Raw genomic sequence first — 16,960 nt, 5'->3', positions numbered from 1 at the left:
GTAAGTAATGATAAAAATGCCCCCACCTGGAATCAAATTAACTTAAGTATCTTTCTCAAAACCCCGAAGTGAAATTTAACACTGAATATTCCTTGGTGCACACATTAACAATTGTTTTTGTATAATGTGCACCTTATGGAATCTACATTCTGTTGTTTGCTTATTCCAATGATATCTTAAAGTGGTTAATCAACTTTAATATCTCTCTTGAGATGATTAGATCTTGACAGGATTTAGAGCCCGTTTGGATAGGCCGAAAAAAAGTGGCTTTTAAAAAATGTTTTTGAAAGTGCTGAACTTATTTTAAAAATAAGCAGTTATGTGTTTCGATAAAAGTGCTGAAATTGAAAAAAAGTTATTGATGCGTTTGGTAAACAAGTGCTTTTAAGCACATTTTTTGGTCAAAATGTCCGAAATATCCTTAAAGCTATTAAGGGTATGTAGAGTTGATTATTATTATTAATTATTATTTATAAAATGATTCAAATTAAAAGTAATATATATATATATATATATATATATATATATATAAAATAAATTTTCTTGAATGACTATTAATTTGTGTGCTAAAAAACCTTTTTTTTTTTGTTAAAAGAGTTTAAATCATCAAGCAACATATATATTTTACTTGTAAACTTCCCTTAGTTTTACCATGTATTTGTTCATAGTATTTAGGAAACATATTTCACTTGTAAACGTTCCCAAAAAATGAAATTTGGTTCAAATACTATTTTTTTCTAGTATTTGAGAATTTAAATTATTTGCCAAAAATAGTTACCAAATAACGACAAATTATATGGCCAAACTTTATTTGTCAATTTTTTTCCAGAAAATCACTTAAAAAATTTATTATCAAACGGGTCCTAAACATCAATTAATAGAGATAGTTAGGTAAAATAATCATATAATAATTATTTTTTTAATGAGTGTATTATGTCAAAAAGTTATAAGTTAAAGCCAAACGGAAGAAATGCTATTTTGTCATGATGTTTTCTTATGCTAAGAAAAACTGATAACAAGTACTCACACAAGTTCCTCTTTTTTAAAAAAATAAATATTGAGGGATAAAAATGTTTCTTTTAAAAAAAAAAAATAAAAAAAATTGAGGGATAAAAATGTCTTTTAGTGGGTTCAAACACAATGGCTTATAAGCCCCCAAAAAATAAGTACCTAATGAGGTGCTTTTAAAAAGTAGCTTATAAAAAGCAAATTTTAGCTTTTTTTAAGCAAGTTTTAAATTGCCAAACACTTAAAAAAGTTAAAAATAGCTTAAAAGCTATTTTTAACTTAAAATAAGCTCATCCAAACACCCACTTAGGAAAAAGGGCAAGCATGATATACTGCTAGACTGGGCAGAATTAACAGAAGTGTTGAACTTCTCACTGCTGAGTTAAAAAGGTTTCTAATGTTACTATGTAAAAGATCAGTTAAAGTGATATTCATCATTAGTCATGAGATAATATCAATGTTGAGCAGCTTATTACCAAAACAACCAAGTCTTCCTCAAAACTGAACTAGAGACCAAACTCAAGAGTCTGTGATTTTTATTTATGTTGATCCAACCAGTTCAACTGCCTTTAATTTTACTTTCCAGAAGTAGAGTTAAGGAAGAAAACATGAATAGGAAGAAGTATTGAGGAGATGCAACGGAGCTCTAGAATCAACAAAATCTAAGGGAAGTAGAGTCAAGGAAGAAAACATGAATAGGAAGAAGTATTGAGGAGATGCAACGGAGCTCTAGAATCAACAAAATCTAAGTGTGGATACAATTTAAACATTCACTTTTTTCAATCAAAGCAAGCTTAAACCATTTTTTAGAAGGATGATAATACACTTTGGAAGTCATCTTGCAATTGTTATTAAAAATTACAACTAGTTATGTTTCGGCTCAGCATTTAAGTACTGCAGCGCGGAAAATCAAATAAGGTCAAAAGGAAGAAGAAAATAAGATGGAGTGGGCAAGAAAAGCTGGAAGGTTTGCAAAGGGAGTTAAAGAAGTGAAGATTGAAGAGTGAAAGCCTTGTTCTCCTGTGGAATTGGCTGATGTGCTCAAGTAGATATCGTAAAAGGAAAGTCAAGCATCTTAGATGTGGTGGCCTCCCGGCTATATGTGTTAGATACATGCTTGTGAAATGAAGAAATGGGAAAAGTGGGTAATCACTGGCACAATCCTACAGTGGCTTTGTGTTTGACATAAGTCTAAATTCCATGCCTAACTTGACCTATGCCTGTCTGTTTCCTTTACAAAACCTATTCAATGGAGAACTTGATTAGGGAGGGGGATAGTTTTTGGTGAATCTTAGAGTTTTCTATAATATCATGTTCTAACTATATATTCCTTTATATGTCTGCTACTTTCTCCTTTCACTTGACATTGAAACAGTCTATCATATCTGATTTACAAGTTGTTTATGTTATAGTGCTTTAGAGGATGGAGCACCTGATGTAGCTGTTCAGTTGTATACTGAAGCCTGTGCTATACTTGAAGAGGACGGGAAGGAACAAATGGCCTTCGATCTATATCGTGATGCTGCAAGGGTTTATCTGAAGCTTGAAAAGTAAGAATTATGCTCGAGGCATATGTTACTTTTAGACGTTAGAAGGGTATCGAAATGTATTAATTTAATATATTTCTAGGTCTTTCTTTTTCATATGGAAAAAGTTGATGTTCCAAAAGCATATTGAAGGTAAAGGTGATGGAAGTCATTGCTTATCGAGTTAACAAGGTCACAACCAAGTTGAGCGGTTGACTTTTTATATATCGAAATTTTGTTAAGTTTAGTCTCCCTGTTGTAGACCTAAAACGAAATAAATAGCACACTTAAAATGTTTTAAATTTTTAGATGGAGTGGTCTGCATCATTCAATGATTTATCTACTAGGAATCCTGGTTTTGGGCCTCAGATACAACACGATATCAAAAATATATCCATGAGTAACGTAGATTAATGAGTATTAGACACACACATGAGAGATGTATTGCAAACCTAAAGTAAATAAATAGGAGTCTCATTTTTAATAGTCTTAAGTTCTTAACTGAAGCAATTTCACCCAGTATACTTCTCCCTTTTGTAAGTGATGATGACTTTGATTTCACCACATGCAGGTATGAAGATGCTGCAGGTATTCAAATAAGTTTGGCATTAGCTGCTGACAAGTCCAACGCAACACATAGCCAGTGCAAGGTTCGAAAGCCCTTTAGTCACATTTTCCATCTACTGAACACTACTTTGACATTATCTTTTTTATTTCCTGGAAGAAAATAATTTATAGCAAAGTTCATGTTTCTTTATGTCGTAACCGCACTCAGAAATTTTAGTCTGTGGTTTCTGCATTTTAACTTTTCTCCACCTTGAGCCGGGGGTCTATCGGAAACAACCTCTCTACTTCCTCGGAGGTAGTGGTATGGTCTGCGTACATCTTACCCTCCCCAGACGCCACTTGGTGGGAATACACTGGGTCTATTGTTGTTGTTGTTGTTGTTGTTGTTTCTCATTTTAAAAGAATGATTACTACTGCAATTCTTTATTAACTACAACTATTTGAAATGTGTTTGAACAATAATAAATCGAAGTTGTTTACTTCCTCCCAAACCATCACAGGATCTCTCTCTCGCCATCTTTTTGTCTCCATGTGTTACATATGGAGCCAATGACAGTCATATTGACATGGCCTCTCTTGTAGTTCTTCTTCTCTTCTGTCTCTTTATGGCTAAACTTCACATATGAGGCTTATATTTTAATTTTATTTTCTTAGACATTATTCAGTTTTTAAAAAATGTTGATAGCATTCCTCGGATTATTTTGGACTAATATTTTTGGATTGGTTTTACTTTAGAATTTAGGAAATTTTTGATCTTTTGGTTTGATTTCCGAGTTTCCAATTAATAATGGATTTAATCAAACATTTGAACTTACATGCATATATATAGTGCTAAGATTTCTGTGTATGCTTTTTGTCCTGTCCTTTTAGCCTCTTTCTTTTTCCTTTCTCCTCCTTTTGGCTCTTTACTTTTCACTCTGTCTTCTTGGCGTTGTCATCATGATCATCTCATTTCATCCAATTCTTCGTGCTACTGAGGAGAAAGTTGTCTCAGGAGGATCTGATTATGGTTTCAGTTTATATGGGCCCTTGTTTTTGTCGTGTTTCTTCTTCCTAGAGAATAGCTAGTCCTTAGTAAACACATGCAATGAATGTTGCGTCGGAATGGATCTCCCCGGTTTTGTGTAACAGTCCGTCAATCTCACATCTAGGTCATCATTCATGACTCGTCTCTTCGAGATTAATGTGGCATAAATTTTTAATATAGTGTTACGATGATTTTTTAACCAGTGAAGATAAATATAGCGTTGAAATGCTTCAAAATCCTGACCGCTAAATGATGGTTTCAACCTTCAGCAATTGCTAAAGTAATCAATTCCTTGCAGGCTTATCTTAGTTCAATCATTGTGTATCTATACGCCCACGACTTTAAGCAAGCAGAGAAGTGCTACAATGATTGTTGTCAGTAAGTTACTTACATATTTCATCTGCTCAAATATGTTGAGTTTAGCTTTGTTTGTACCTTCATGCTCATGACTTTAAGCAATCAAGCCCTACAAAAATTTTTGTTTGATTCTCCATGTAATGTTGTGTGTTACTTTTTTCATTGCCAAAATTGGAAGTCGAGAGGAAACGGAGTCCATTATGCATGAAATTTTCTTTCGTTTATTTTCAGTTTTACTACACCTAGATGTCTTACCTTATCTCAATGCATATGCATTTTAAACCAGTTCTCTATGTGTTCAGTCCCGTTAAATCTGTTATAGTTTCTAGTACAATACGATCTTTGTCTTGTGAAGTTCACTGTTTAGCATTCCCCTTTTCGTTTGCACATCTTTCTTTTTGGTGTTTGGGGGTTAAGGAATATGTCTTATATGGAGAAAACACTTTACCTTATTGAGAGAAAAATGTATTGTATGGAGAAAACCCAAAGAAGGCAGTTCCAAAGCATTCTTTGATTTTTCCAACACAGTGATCCAAGGATGAGGCGTACAATGATGTGATTGATGCTTTTACTATTTCAATGCATTTCCTCCAGTGCCTTTGACGGGCAACTTCATCAACCTTCTTTAGCCCTGTTACTTGAATCCACTTCCTTATCATGAAAAGAGTGCCAGATCCTATACTGCAATCACCTGGGTTAGTCAGATTTACTGAATTTTTTTGGAAAGAGTTTAGCCAATAACTAGGCATCTCTGGATTATAATATCCGCATCACTCCCTAAATCTCAAGAGTCTGTTTGCTTAGACACACTTTGGCTTGTATTTCTTTGTTGGACGTCACATTCGTCCATTCTTGAAAATCATACTCCCAGATCTTCCACATGCATGGCTAAGGTAAATTATGTTTGTCATGTCATAGCACACGTTTTATTGAAAAGGACTGATGGGTTACTACTAAGAACTTTGTTTACTCCTCGTTAGTATAGAGTTTCTTTCAATATCTGAATAAATATGCTTGCTGCAAAATTTGGTTCACTGGTTCAAAATTCTTTCCCTTTATGATAGAGGGGTAAATTTATGTCCTTTAAGCTAATGTACAAGTTCTCTCCTCTATTCTTGCGGTAAGGCTTCAGAAAATCACACTGCCTACAATGTGATTCACGCATTAAGTGGGAAGAATTAGTCGTTTGGAATCTACTAAGAAAATGATAGCAGTGAAAAAGAAATATGGAAATCCAGAAACTTACCTTTGTCTAATATCCTTCTATTTTGGTCTAAAATATCCTCTTATTTTTATTCTGTTTTTCTGAATTGTGCATCTAAACATTTTGCCAAGGAAAAGGGTCAAGAAGGAATGTAGGGCTAAATTGTTTGGCATCTGTGCACCCCCTACCTATTCAGCTTCTTGTGTTTATCTTTCTCAGACTGACGAATCTATATGGACAATTTTATATTGGAAGATCGTGTTAGGTTCTGGAATTGATGATCTCTCTGATATTTTTAGTTTACTCTTGATTTTATCAGGTTTAGTTTATTCTACTAAAAACACAGGTGGTGGTTCTTTTTTGTAGGGTTGAAGTTTTCCTGAATAGTGATCAAGGTCGCTGTGCTGGTAAACTTCTTTCGGCATATGCTGAAGGCGATGTTGAGGATATTAAACGTGTGGCACAGTCAAGCACTGTATCAAATCTTGATCACGCGGTTAGTCATGCAATATCAGAGTTTTAGAGTCAAGATGATAATTTCTAATTACTGTCGTACGCTAACTGATTTAGCATAGCTGAGAGTAGCTCTTTTTCACAATATTGAGTTGCAAGCGTGTAATATTTCAATTGTTTTTGTGCTTAGGCTTGTAGCATTTTCTTTATTGACTATAGGTGGGCAGTTATAGGTTAATCCTCAGATTTTTGGTAATAATTGTTCACTGGGGTAGCACCAGGCATCTGTTTAAGCTAGATATTCCTTGATCGTAGTTTTCTGCCTGTAAGATTTTTTGAGCATCTTTTCAGCTAAATGAATCCCCCCCGATGCATAACAAATTGTATTTTCCTTTAATATTTATTCTCCTAAGCCTGTTTACTCGATATATACTTTCCTTCCTTCCCAGAAGTCAAGAATCATATAACTTAACTGAATTTTACACTGAAATTTTTTTCCTATTTGGTATGCATAGCAGTTTCACCCAATGCTCAACGCTTCACACTGTGCATGAGAATTAAATTTAACCTGGACGATAAAGTTAGGAAATTGCATAAGCAAGAAGCATCATTGTGTGATATCTGTGCGAACTCTTTTCCCCTTCTTTCTGGTACCTGTGTAATTATACTCTGTATTAATGTAATTGTAATAAATCCAGATCATCAAAATTGCAAGGAAATTGCCAACAGGGGATGTTAGCGCGCTCAAAAAAGAAGCGATGAAAGACGATGAAGATCCTTTGGATGAAGATGATCTGACCTAAACTTTCACTAGTCATTGGAATGAGTCGAAACTTCATGTGTGCTGAGTTTATGTTCTGAAACATCTAGTCTTGCTTTTACAATTCCATCCTGCTAGAGTTGTCTATATCATGAGAAAATGTCTGAAGAAAACCCTGTACAGAAGAATTTCACAAACCCTCCCTCTGAGGATAGCTTTGCAGATTGGAAACTTTTGTTCATGAATGTAATTTCATTTCTTATAGAAGCTATTTGGTGATTGTTTGGATTATTGGGCAATCTTAGCTGTGTGATTCTGTACTGAGTTTATGTGAACTAGTTCTGGAAATTCTTCTGCTCCAATTGCTCCTCCGGCGTTGAGAAATTGTAATGGTGTAACGTGTTTGTCCCTCTAATACTATGAAGTGCAAGCTTGTTTTGACTCTAAACAAGTGTCCCTACTCTAGTTTGATAGTTGTAAAGGAACAAAAGTAAAATAGTACATAATTGCTTGACCTATCAAACCAAAACTTAGCAATATCTGGCCTTGGTATATGCAGAAAAATCAGCAATCGATTCGTCTTCATGTGTCTGTAGACTGTAGCAGCTGATAAAATTGGATGGAATGATACAGGGACTGTAGCCAAGACCCCTGTGCTAGGATGATACACATAAACAATGAAATGGCAAGTGTAAATATGCAGATCCTGAAAGAAATCAAATCCTGATGGCATTGCCCTTCGACCGTAATTTAGATCATATGTGGAAACTGATTTATTTTTCCGCAATGATAAGAACAAACACAACAACAATCAGCTCCTGGACAAAATCATATCATGCTTATTTTATCATCAACGAATGAGTTATCTACATTTCAAACACATTTACAGAGCCTAGCAAATCAAAAAATTGGACACTCAACAGTATTACAAAAGGAGAAGTGTTATCAGGTGAATCAGCTATTAGTTGTGTCGTATGAAACTTTTACTATGACTGACAAAGGAATGTTTACAACATGACCCTGGTTTCCAAATAATCCAATTCTTCCAAAGCTTGGTGAAGAGTTGTTCGTAGTGGCATTAAAGACAACATTCAATACTTGTTGCTGCCCACAGGCAATAAAGAATCGTGCTGGCGTGACCTTTATAGAAGCACCATAAGGCGCACTCCAACCAACAACATATGTTTCATTGGCAGCAATATTTATCAATGTTCTTTGAACTGTTCTGGATTGATTCAGTTTCGATATCGTGATTGAAGGCAAGTTCAGATCAGTTCCATTCATTGTAGATGCTCCACAGCTCTCACCAGTGTGATTCAGCACCAAAGGTGCCGAACCATTTATGCCACAGAGGAATGACACGTAGTCGCTATAGCCTACAGCGAAAATTACGAAAATTTTCAAATGACATATCAGAGACCAGCAGAAAATGAAGTGATACAACAAGAACTTACCAATTCAAACCCCTCCCCCCTTGCCCAAAAAGTATTAGTGATTGCTCAAACCTGTATAGGAGTAACACTACCATATATACGTATCAACTAAATATTATCTTTAAAAAAATACATGTAACAACTTAAAAATAATTGCCTAAAGAGAGTTGTATTTATTTTCTCCGTAAAGTTGAGAGGTTTATCTGCAATTCGCACCAAATCAATAACATAGACTTTTCAAGTAAACCAAAGTTCTAGACTTCCACAAGATCCTGCTTAAACCAGTTGTGGAAGTACTCATTTCACTACCACAGCATAATCAGAAGTACGACAACATTTTCCGCGTTCACATTTTAGTAGCATTCCATAACTAGTTAAATATTATAATCGATACGATCCCCTCAACTTCAATAGCAACAGCAAATAGGAGCAAAGAAAACAGCTTACTTGTATCAAAAATAAGGCCTGGATCCAGTGCGGCAGTAGCATTCACAAATCCACTTCCCATGTCAAAAGGTGTCGCAGGAGACTGGTTTGACTCTGGATTAGCATATGAACGCTGGGCCAGTATGGGACCACCGTATTTGTCATATAGAGAAGCCGTGGTAGAAAGTGCAGATCCAATAGCAGCAGTACTAAAATTAGGAAATTTCTGCTTAATAAGTGCTGCCAGACCAGCAACATGAGGGGCAGCCATGCTGGTTCCAGACATCATTGCAAAATCTTCACCTAAATATTGGATCAAGTAACATAGGTAAGCAAAATATATAGTGGCATTTACATTGATGTACAAGTAACCCTTTTTCCTCTTTTGATAAGTAGCTTTACAAAACCTACAAGCTTTCTTTAGTTAAACTACCTTCAAACTCAACTGAGTCCATGCCACCGGAACTCCAAGCTGCCCATATAAGATTTCCTGGAGCAACTAGGTTCGGTTTTAGTATGTCTGCATCATCAAGAAAACTATCTTCTGGATCTGGTCCCCGAGCAGAATAAAACATAACATTCGGAGCAGATAAGCTGAAATTTGCTTTAAGACCTCCTGAAATGCATGCAACTGCCCCAAACCTTGTAATTCTCTTAGTAACTTCATCTTGGTCTAGTGAAGAATTGTAGTACTGAAGTAAGATCTGCCAAATTACTTGAAATCAGAAAACGCAAAATTGCAAATAAACACTTGGGTGCTTGGAAACAAAGCTTTGAAAGAATTTGAGTGGGCTGTCTCTTCAAGTATTTTATCACACTTTTATGAAATTAGAAGTTTAAACTAGGGGTGGCAAAATCAAACCACACCTATCTGACCCACCCAGAATTTAAAGGATGTTTTCGCTATGCGGCGAAAGAAAGCCAAACCCATATAACCCCCACCCATAAGTTCCAAGGATATGAGGCAAAAGTCCTTATTTCTTTCATAAAACTTCGTATTCAATCAAATGCCGTCATATAAATCAAATGGAGGGAGTAGCATATTTCTAAGCATACCTTAGAATCATTTGCAGATGGAATTATGATGCCAGGCAATCTCATTGGAGTTGGATTGATTTGAAAACCGATGACAAAGGGATCCATGCAGAACACAACACCAGCTGCACTAAGGTTCTTAGAAGTTTCCAGGGCCTGTTTGATGGTGGAAAGTCCAAGCACAAAGCGGACAGAGTAGCTGCAAACTAATAGATTCCCTTGAACAAGAGTCTGATTGAAACTACTGGCATCTTGGCATTCACCCGCATACATGTCATTCGCAGCTGTGTCATTCAAAGCATGACTTGCCATAACTAGAGTGTACATGCTATCTGTTCCAGCTGCAGCAAAATACAAAAATTATTAAGCCAACCATGCGACAGGAACTTCTTTAAAAGTTTTAAAGAGCCTTAATGGGCAACGGACTAGCGCCAATTAAATTGTAGTAACTCTGAAGAGGTGTGCAAGCAAAAATCAAACAACTTTATTTTGAGTCCAAAGGATGATGGTTACCTCATCTCATTGTTGTATCCAGAGTGTTAAAAGTTGCTTTAAGGAATAATGCACGTGACTTGTTGTTTTTATTTTTTCTTCAGTTTTTTTGCATACAACTCTAGGCAAATTGGGATTCCTATTTTTGATAGGAGACTGATTAGTTATTGTTTTTGGTAGCATATAGGTTTTCTTTTATGGTAAGTTTAATTTATTTTTAGTTGTAACAGAACTATTTAAGGAGGAGTTAATGATCAATAAAATATGAAGCTTTACCAAAAAAAAAAAAAAGAAAAAAAACCTTTTTCCGTTCTACTCTAACTGATCTCTATTAAAACCTTGTTCTCTAACTCATCTCTATTAAAACCAATAATTGATATCAGAGCTATTTTTCTTAAGGGACCTGTGAGCGAAGAGATGGATTCTGAAAATAGTTTTACACGAATGGCTCCACCCATTTTTTATGGTGAAAATTATCAATTATGGACTGTGAGAATGGAAACTTACTTAGAGGCTCTTGATCTATGGGAAGCTGTGGAAGAGGATTATGAAACTAATCCGCTGCCAAATAATCTCACCATAGCCCAAATCAAGAGTCACAAGGAAAAGAAAACCACGAAGTCTAAGGCGAAGGCAACTCTATTTGCTTCTGTTGCAACAACTATTTTTGCAAGAATTATGTCTCTCACATCACCAAAAGAAATTTGGAATTATCTGAAGAAAGAATATGTCGGAGATGAAAGAATCCGAGGAATGCAAGTACTGAATTTAATAAGAGAGTTCGAGTTGTTGAGAATGAAAGATTCTGAGTCAGTCAAAGAGTACTCGGACAGATTACTTGGCATTGTTAACAAGGTGACATTACTAGGCACCGAATTTAAAGATTCAAGAATTATTGAAAAAAATTTGTTATAGTGCCCGAAAGATATGAAGAATGTAACTAACTTGAAAAATACACAAGATCAGTCCAAGATTATTTTGATAGAGTTATTAAATTCTTTTCAAGCACTGGAACAAAGGAAACTTATGAGGCAAAATGGTATGGTTGAAGGAGCCTTAGTAGCAAACCACAAAACTCTAAGAAGGGGTAAAAATTTAAAAAATTACCCACCTTGTAAGCATTATAGAAAAATGGGTCATCCACCATATAGATGTTGGAAAAGGCCAGACGCAAAGTGCAACAAGTACAATCAACTTAGCCATGAAGCAGATGCATGTGTGGTCAATGAAGAAGAAGAAAACCAACTTTTTGTTGCAACATGTATCTCAAGTAAGGTTTCAACAAATTTTTGGTTGATTGATAGCGGTTGCACCAACCACATGACTTATAACAAGAGTTTATTTAAAGAATTAAAGCCTACTGCAATATCCAAAGTTAGGATCGAAATGGTGACCAAGTTCTTGTTGAAGGAAATGTTTTTTATGTACCTGATATTTGATCAAAACTTGTTGAGTATTTGTCAGTTGGTAGAAAAAGAATACAAAGTATCCTTTAAGGATAAACATTGCTTCATCAAAGATGGTGCTGGAAAAGAAGTTTTAAACATTAAGATAACATTTCTCATTTGATCCAATGGAAATGTTTCTATAGAACATGAAAAAGATCATAGGCAGGAATATGTGAACCTCCTAGGTTTAAAGGAAATTTCAATGTTCTGAAAGGAATTGAAGCAATTGAGGAGTTATCTATAAAACGGTTGTGTTTGAATTCAAGGTGCAAACAAAGAAGGAAGACGTGCCAAAAGGATTTAATAGTCAAAGGTTGCATTCAAGACGAGAAGTAAATTTAGTTCACTACAAGCCAAAAGATGAATCTGTTGATTTATTCACAAGGTCACTTTCGGTTATCAAATGTCTATCCCAAGACGAAGACCAAAAATTTTGTAATTCCTAAAGCAAGGAGGAGTGTTAAAAGTTGATTTAAGGAATAATGCACGGGACTTGTTTTTTTTTGTTTTTTTCTCCAGCTTTCTTACGCCTTTCTACTTCTCCGGAGGTAGTGGTATGGACTGCGTACATCTTACCCCCCAGACCCCCACTATGTGGGAATATACTGGGTTTGTTGTTGTTATTGTTGTTCTCCAGCTTTCTTACACATACAACTCCTAGTCAAATTGGGATTCCTATTTTTGGTAGGAGACTGATTAGTTATTATTTTTGGTAGCAAATAGGTTTTCTTTGATGTTAAGTTTAATCTATTTGTAATAGCACTATTTAAGGAGGAGTTGATGATCAATAAAATATGAAGCTTTACGCAAAAAAGGAAAAAAATCTATGCGTTCTTTTCTAACTCATCTCTATTAAAACCTTGTTCTCTAACATCTCTATTAAAACCAACACAGAGAACACTAACCAATTTATGCCTATCAAAGAAAAGCAGCCTCTACAAGCCGAAGTGTCTTGAGAATTGCGTATGGTAAGTTTACCAAGTTCGTGATTATATGTTGATGATGGATGTGTCAGAGAAGAGAGAACAAAAAAGACTCATGCTTGGTAAATTTGTATAGATAAAAAAAATGGAAATTTTTTATATCAAATGATCTTTATAGTTTCGTTCATCTTTTCCAGAACTATTACTTAAGATGGAGAACAAGTTTGCTTTAAAATTGACAAGAAAAATATCCCTTACTGGCAAAATATATAGGCCATTTGTGCACATTCTTTAACATCTTCAAGTGCTTATAGCTTGAAAAACACGAAAACAACCCCACAAAAGTCATCTTTCATTCACCACTGATTTTTAATTAAGACAAACTTCTAGAACTTCTTTTAACAATAAATTCTAAAGAATAATTACTGAATCAATCTACAAGATAGACTTACGTGCAAATCCAACTCCAGGTATTGTGATATTGTTTCCCAGCACTATAGAGTTACTATAAACCCTGTCATGCGTTGAAGCACCAACAGTGAAGATCCATGGACTGAAGGAAGAAACACTTTTAGGTGAAGGTCCGGTATTGCCTGCTGCTTGTACTACAAAGATACCAGCCTTAACCGCTGATAGCAAGGCCATGTCTATAGGATTAAAGAAAGTCGCAACACCAGGAGGACGCCTGTTTGGGGTGATTGATAAATTGATAATGTCCACACCATCCTGAGCTGCCTACAAATGAAAACAGATAAGTATCAAATCGCTAAGGAATCAAGATCTTTCTCGTTTTTGCTTTATGAAGATGCTCCTCATGCTTACTACAATGATGACAAAGAAAATATAATTTAGTATGAAATTCGGCACTCTTTATATTAATGGGTACATGAACAGTTGTCCTATAACAAAGATCTTTTTCCTTCTTTAACACCATATTTTTAATAAGGCTTTTACTTTACCACTAACTAAATGGCAAAAAAATACAAACATCAAATGATTTCATAAACTTACTTTGAAATACCTTGCTACTTATAACAAACTATTAATATAATTTATCTTGGTATTGTCAGTGGAAAATGGTGAACAAATCTTAACAGGCTACAGACAATTGAAAGACTAGGTAGCAAATTAGTTGAAGGCCTTTTCAGGCCTTGATCTGGTACATCTATAAGCTCTGGTATGTTAGTTCTAAATCAGCATCGGCAATCATAAATTTTTCTTCCCCGTGTGAGAATGGTAATGAAAATTGTCAACACTTTCTACACTTTGGTAGATAATCTTAAAATGAAGTCGTTCATTCCTTTCAGTCCTACTATTTATAACATTAGTTTTCACCTCAATATGAAGCATAGCTGTTTCAGCAATGACTGAAATCTACTTATTTTGTCTTGCCCCTCTCGAGACTTTATACTCCAAAGTCCAAATGACCAACCCGATATTCGAGAAGAGCAATCCAAGAGCAAATGTTACTTTGAGACGATATTGGAAAACTGTGGACATCCATATCATATCATTGCAGCTCAAATGTCTGCTTAAGATACTAAAATGAGGAATGCAGCCTAGGGTCTTGTAAAACCATACTTTTTAGCAACAAATAAAGGAACATCGATCATACTTTTTAGCAATGGATAAAGGAACATCGATGCCCAAGGACTAAGATATGGAGGCAAAGCCAAGTACAAGGGCTATTTAACCGTCAAGATTAGAGAATACGTCCAGATCAAAGTGTAGCTTCAATATGAGATGTTCCAGCATTGTGGAATTCAGGGGATCATTCCTGTCATAAGACTGACTACATATATTTTGCTGAAGGATATTAAGATTCTTATAGAAAATCTACACCTTCCTGATCAATGTGAAGCTCAGGGAAACAGACTGGATAAGGCTGTCTTGTTCTACCTTTTCTTTTTGTTATTTGTATGGAAAAGCTCAGCTCATGAAAAAAAAATCCAAAGCATCTTAAGATGGAAGTGGAACTCCCAAAGTTCAAAGTGAGGGGAATGCTTCTAGTTCAAGGTAAATGTCCACACATCAAACAATCGGATGATAGAAGTTCCATATTCCATTTTTTATATTTCTTTGCAAGGTTATACACAATCGAAAGATCATAGTACAACCAATGTGGGGCAACAACACCGGTAGCACTTCTTTACTTACTTTTCTTGTTTCTATGAAGTTCAAAGAAAACAGATACCATCTTTTATTTTGTACCCTTTCTTCTCTAGAACACAGACACCGTCTTTTATTTTGTACCCTTTCTTTTCTACTCTCTAACTAAAATTGAAAAGATACCTGGTCTATAGCAGCAACAACATCTGCAGCAAAGCCACCAAAGCTCTTGTATAATGCCTTATAAACTGCAACGCTGCAAATATCAGCCTGTGCTCAGTATCTCAGTCTGGTTTATAGGATTTGAAACCAGAGAAATATTGTACCTTAGGATATGATTCCAAGTCTAAGACTAGCATAGGAGAAAACTCAAATGCTTGAGACATGCTCACTTAGGGAAGTTGGCAGAGCAGATCAAGTCTAAAAGATTTTTAATCGATTTCGCGAAGGGCTCATGACTCAAGCAGTTGCCAACTTCTCCAGGATTGTTACTCCCCTTGGAAATAAGGCATCCATAATTTAGAAGAACTTCTTAAGTAATTCATAAACTCCAGGAAGAAAGATCAGTTAAGATGAATTTCTGCAGTAGCAGTCCTACAAGGCTGAGTTCTAATCTAGTAATAACAGGTTTTTCAAAAGCCACTTAAAGTATTCTAAACTGCTAAAAGCACTTTAATTTCTGTTATTTTTGTATAAAAAAAGTACTTAGGCTACACCTAAAATCAGGAGCTATAGCTGTAAAAAGTACGGTTTTAGCAGTCACTGCATCACATATTTCAAAAGAGTAACATACCCAGATAGACCATTAACAAACATCAAAAAGAGAGAGAAGTCTAAGATGAGCGGAAATATAATAAGCATGTAAACTGATTGCAATCTAGTACAGGCATACACATCAGCACAAAGCACAGCCGACATCATCGGTATCTTTTTCAGGATCTCTTCCAAATAAACAGCAACAACAACATACCCAATGTGATCCCACACAAGTGGGTTCTTAGGGGGGCATGCAGACCTTACCCCCATATCTTGTGAGGTAGAGAGGCTGTTTTGAGATAACAGACTATAATTACATGTTGAGCAGCACAATCACCATAGCTACTCATAATTGGAAAAGGAAAAGAATTCAACTTTTGAGGTCTCTTACTGTGCACGAGGAGCCATTCCACTAGCATCTCCAAAGTGATGTCCAGCTACAACAACAGGGATCCCATGGTTCCCTGCTGCAACTGAAGCTGTATGCCTGCACGTGGTTAAGAAAATTCAAGCCACTTGGTAGTAGACATTGCTTTCAGTAAACTCAAAAATTCAATGAATATAAGCAACTACCTACTTGGAGAAAGCATGTCAATGATTTCAAGGTGGTCTGAATAATCATCAATTTCCTTTCTTTCGTGTGTGTGTGTGTGTTTGTCTATATGTTCTGTGGGTTCAACTCTTTGGGATCATCAAGGGTATGTCCATGGCTGTAAGCATACTAATCGTATGTGTGGTTGATGGGGCTTAGTATTCTAGAATTGGCGTGCCATTTAAAGTGTGCTTAAGGACAAAAAGCTACAGAGAAATGGTCCATAAGGAAGATAAGACTTACGTCCCATGGCCGTCACCGTCAAAAGGAGAAGCGTAATCCTGAGTTGTGTTAAATATCCCCCTGGTTATAGCAGAGGCTGCAAAATGGCGGGCACCAACAAGCTTCCTGTTGCAGGATCCAGATGGAAAATCTCGAGTGACCTCACAAATGCCTGAAAAATGCTGTGGAACAGGATAATGCCTCTCAGGTGTATTATCAGAGAAGCTGGGGTGCGTTGGATCAATTCCAGTGTCAATGAAACCAATCACAATGCCTTCCCCAGCAGTTTCATACCCACCCTCTTGAGCCCATGCCCCAAGAGGAAGACCTAGGAACTGTGGTGTATGTGTGGTTGCAGTTCTGACGGAGAAATCCAAAGCCACATTTGACACTTCTCTCCTATTTGCAAGCTTGAAAGCCTGGAAATATAAACATATGCATGAGTTGATATTAGGATTAAAAAAACACAAGACTGCTTAACTATCTTCAGTGTCATGAAAACCTAGCAACAAAAAAGGCAATGGCAGCTGTTAATGAAACAAAATTTCAATACCAGTCACTGATGATATACCTGCTGGGGAGTAACAAGCACAGCAAAACCATTGATCAAGTAGTGGTAGCT

General features: G+C 35.8%; 2 protein-coding genes across 2 annotated transcripts in view; one reads left to right on the top strand and one right to left on the bottom strand.

Moving 5' to 3' along the window:
- LOC107859008 (gamma-soluble NSF attachment protein) overlaps positions 1-7,264 on the top strand; it is a 12,350-nt gene extending 5,086 nt beyond the window's left edge. Inside the window, exons 5-9 of the mRNA XM_016703855.2 lie at positions 2,421-2,558; positions 3,106-3,184; positions 4,427-4,506; positions 6,056-6,185; positions 6,841-7,264. Of these exons, the coding sequence (XP_016559341.1) occupies positions 2,421-2,558; positions 3,106-3,184; positions 4,427-4,506; positions 6,056-6,185; positions 6,841-6,945 (532 nt within the window). The 3' untranslated portion in view covers positions 6,946-7,264. The remainder of the gene's footprint in view (positions 1-2,420; positions 2,559-3,105; positions 3,185-4,426; positions 4,507-6,055; positions 6,186-6,840) is intronic.
- Positions 7,265-7,718: 454 nt separating this feature from the next.
- Positions 7,719-16,960, bottom strand: part of LOC107859007 (subtilisin-like protease SBT2.3) — a 19,897-nt gene continuing 10,655 nt past the window's right edge. Inside the window, exons 2-10 of the mRNA XM_047407774.1 lie at positions 16,910-16,958; positions 16,360-16,757; positions 15,916-16,011; positions 14,952-15,024; positions 13,112-13,394; positions 9,818-10,137; positions 9,195-9,465; positions 8,783-9,064; positions 7,719-8,278 (exon numbers count right to left, since the gene is read on the bottom strand). Of these exons, the coding sequence (XP_047263730.1) occupies positions 7,857-8,278; positions 8,783-9,064; positions 9,195-9,465; positions 9,818-10,137; positions 13,112-13,394; positions 14,952-15,024; positions 15,916-16,011; positions 16,360-16,757; positions 16,910-16,958 (2,194 nt within the window). The 3' untranslated portion in view covers positions 7,719-7,856. The remainder of the gene's footprint in view (positions 8,279-8,782; positions 9,065-9,194; positions 9,466-9,817; positions 10,138-13,111; positions 13,395-14,951; positions 15,025-15,915; positions 16,012-16,359; positions 16,758-16,909; positions 16,959-16,960) is intronic.

This window comes from Capsicum annuum, chromosome 2 (genome assembly GCF_002878395.1).
Source record: "Capsicum annuum cultivar UCD-10X-F1 chromosome 2, UCD10Xv1.1, whole genome shotgun sequence".
Lineage (NCBI taxonomy): Eukaryota > Viridiplantae > Streptophyta > Magnoliopsida > Solanales > Solanaceae > Capsicum > Capsicum annuum.
This window is presented reverse-complemented; position numbering and strand designations above follow the sequence as displayed.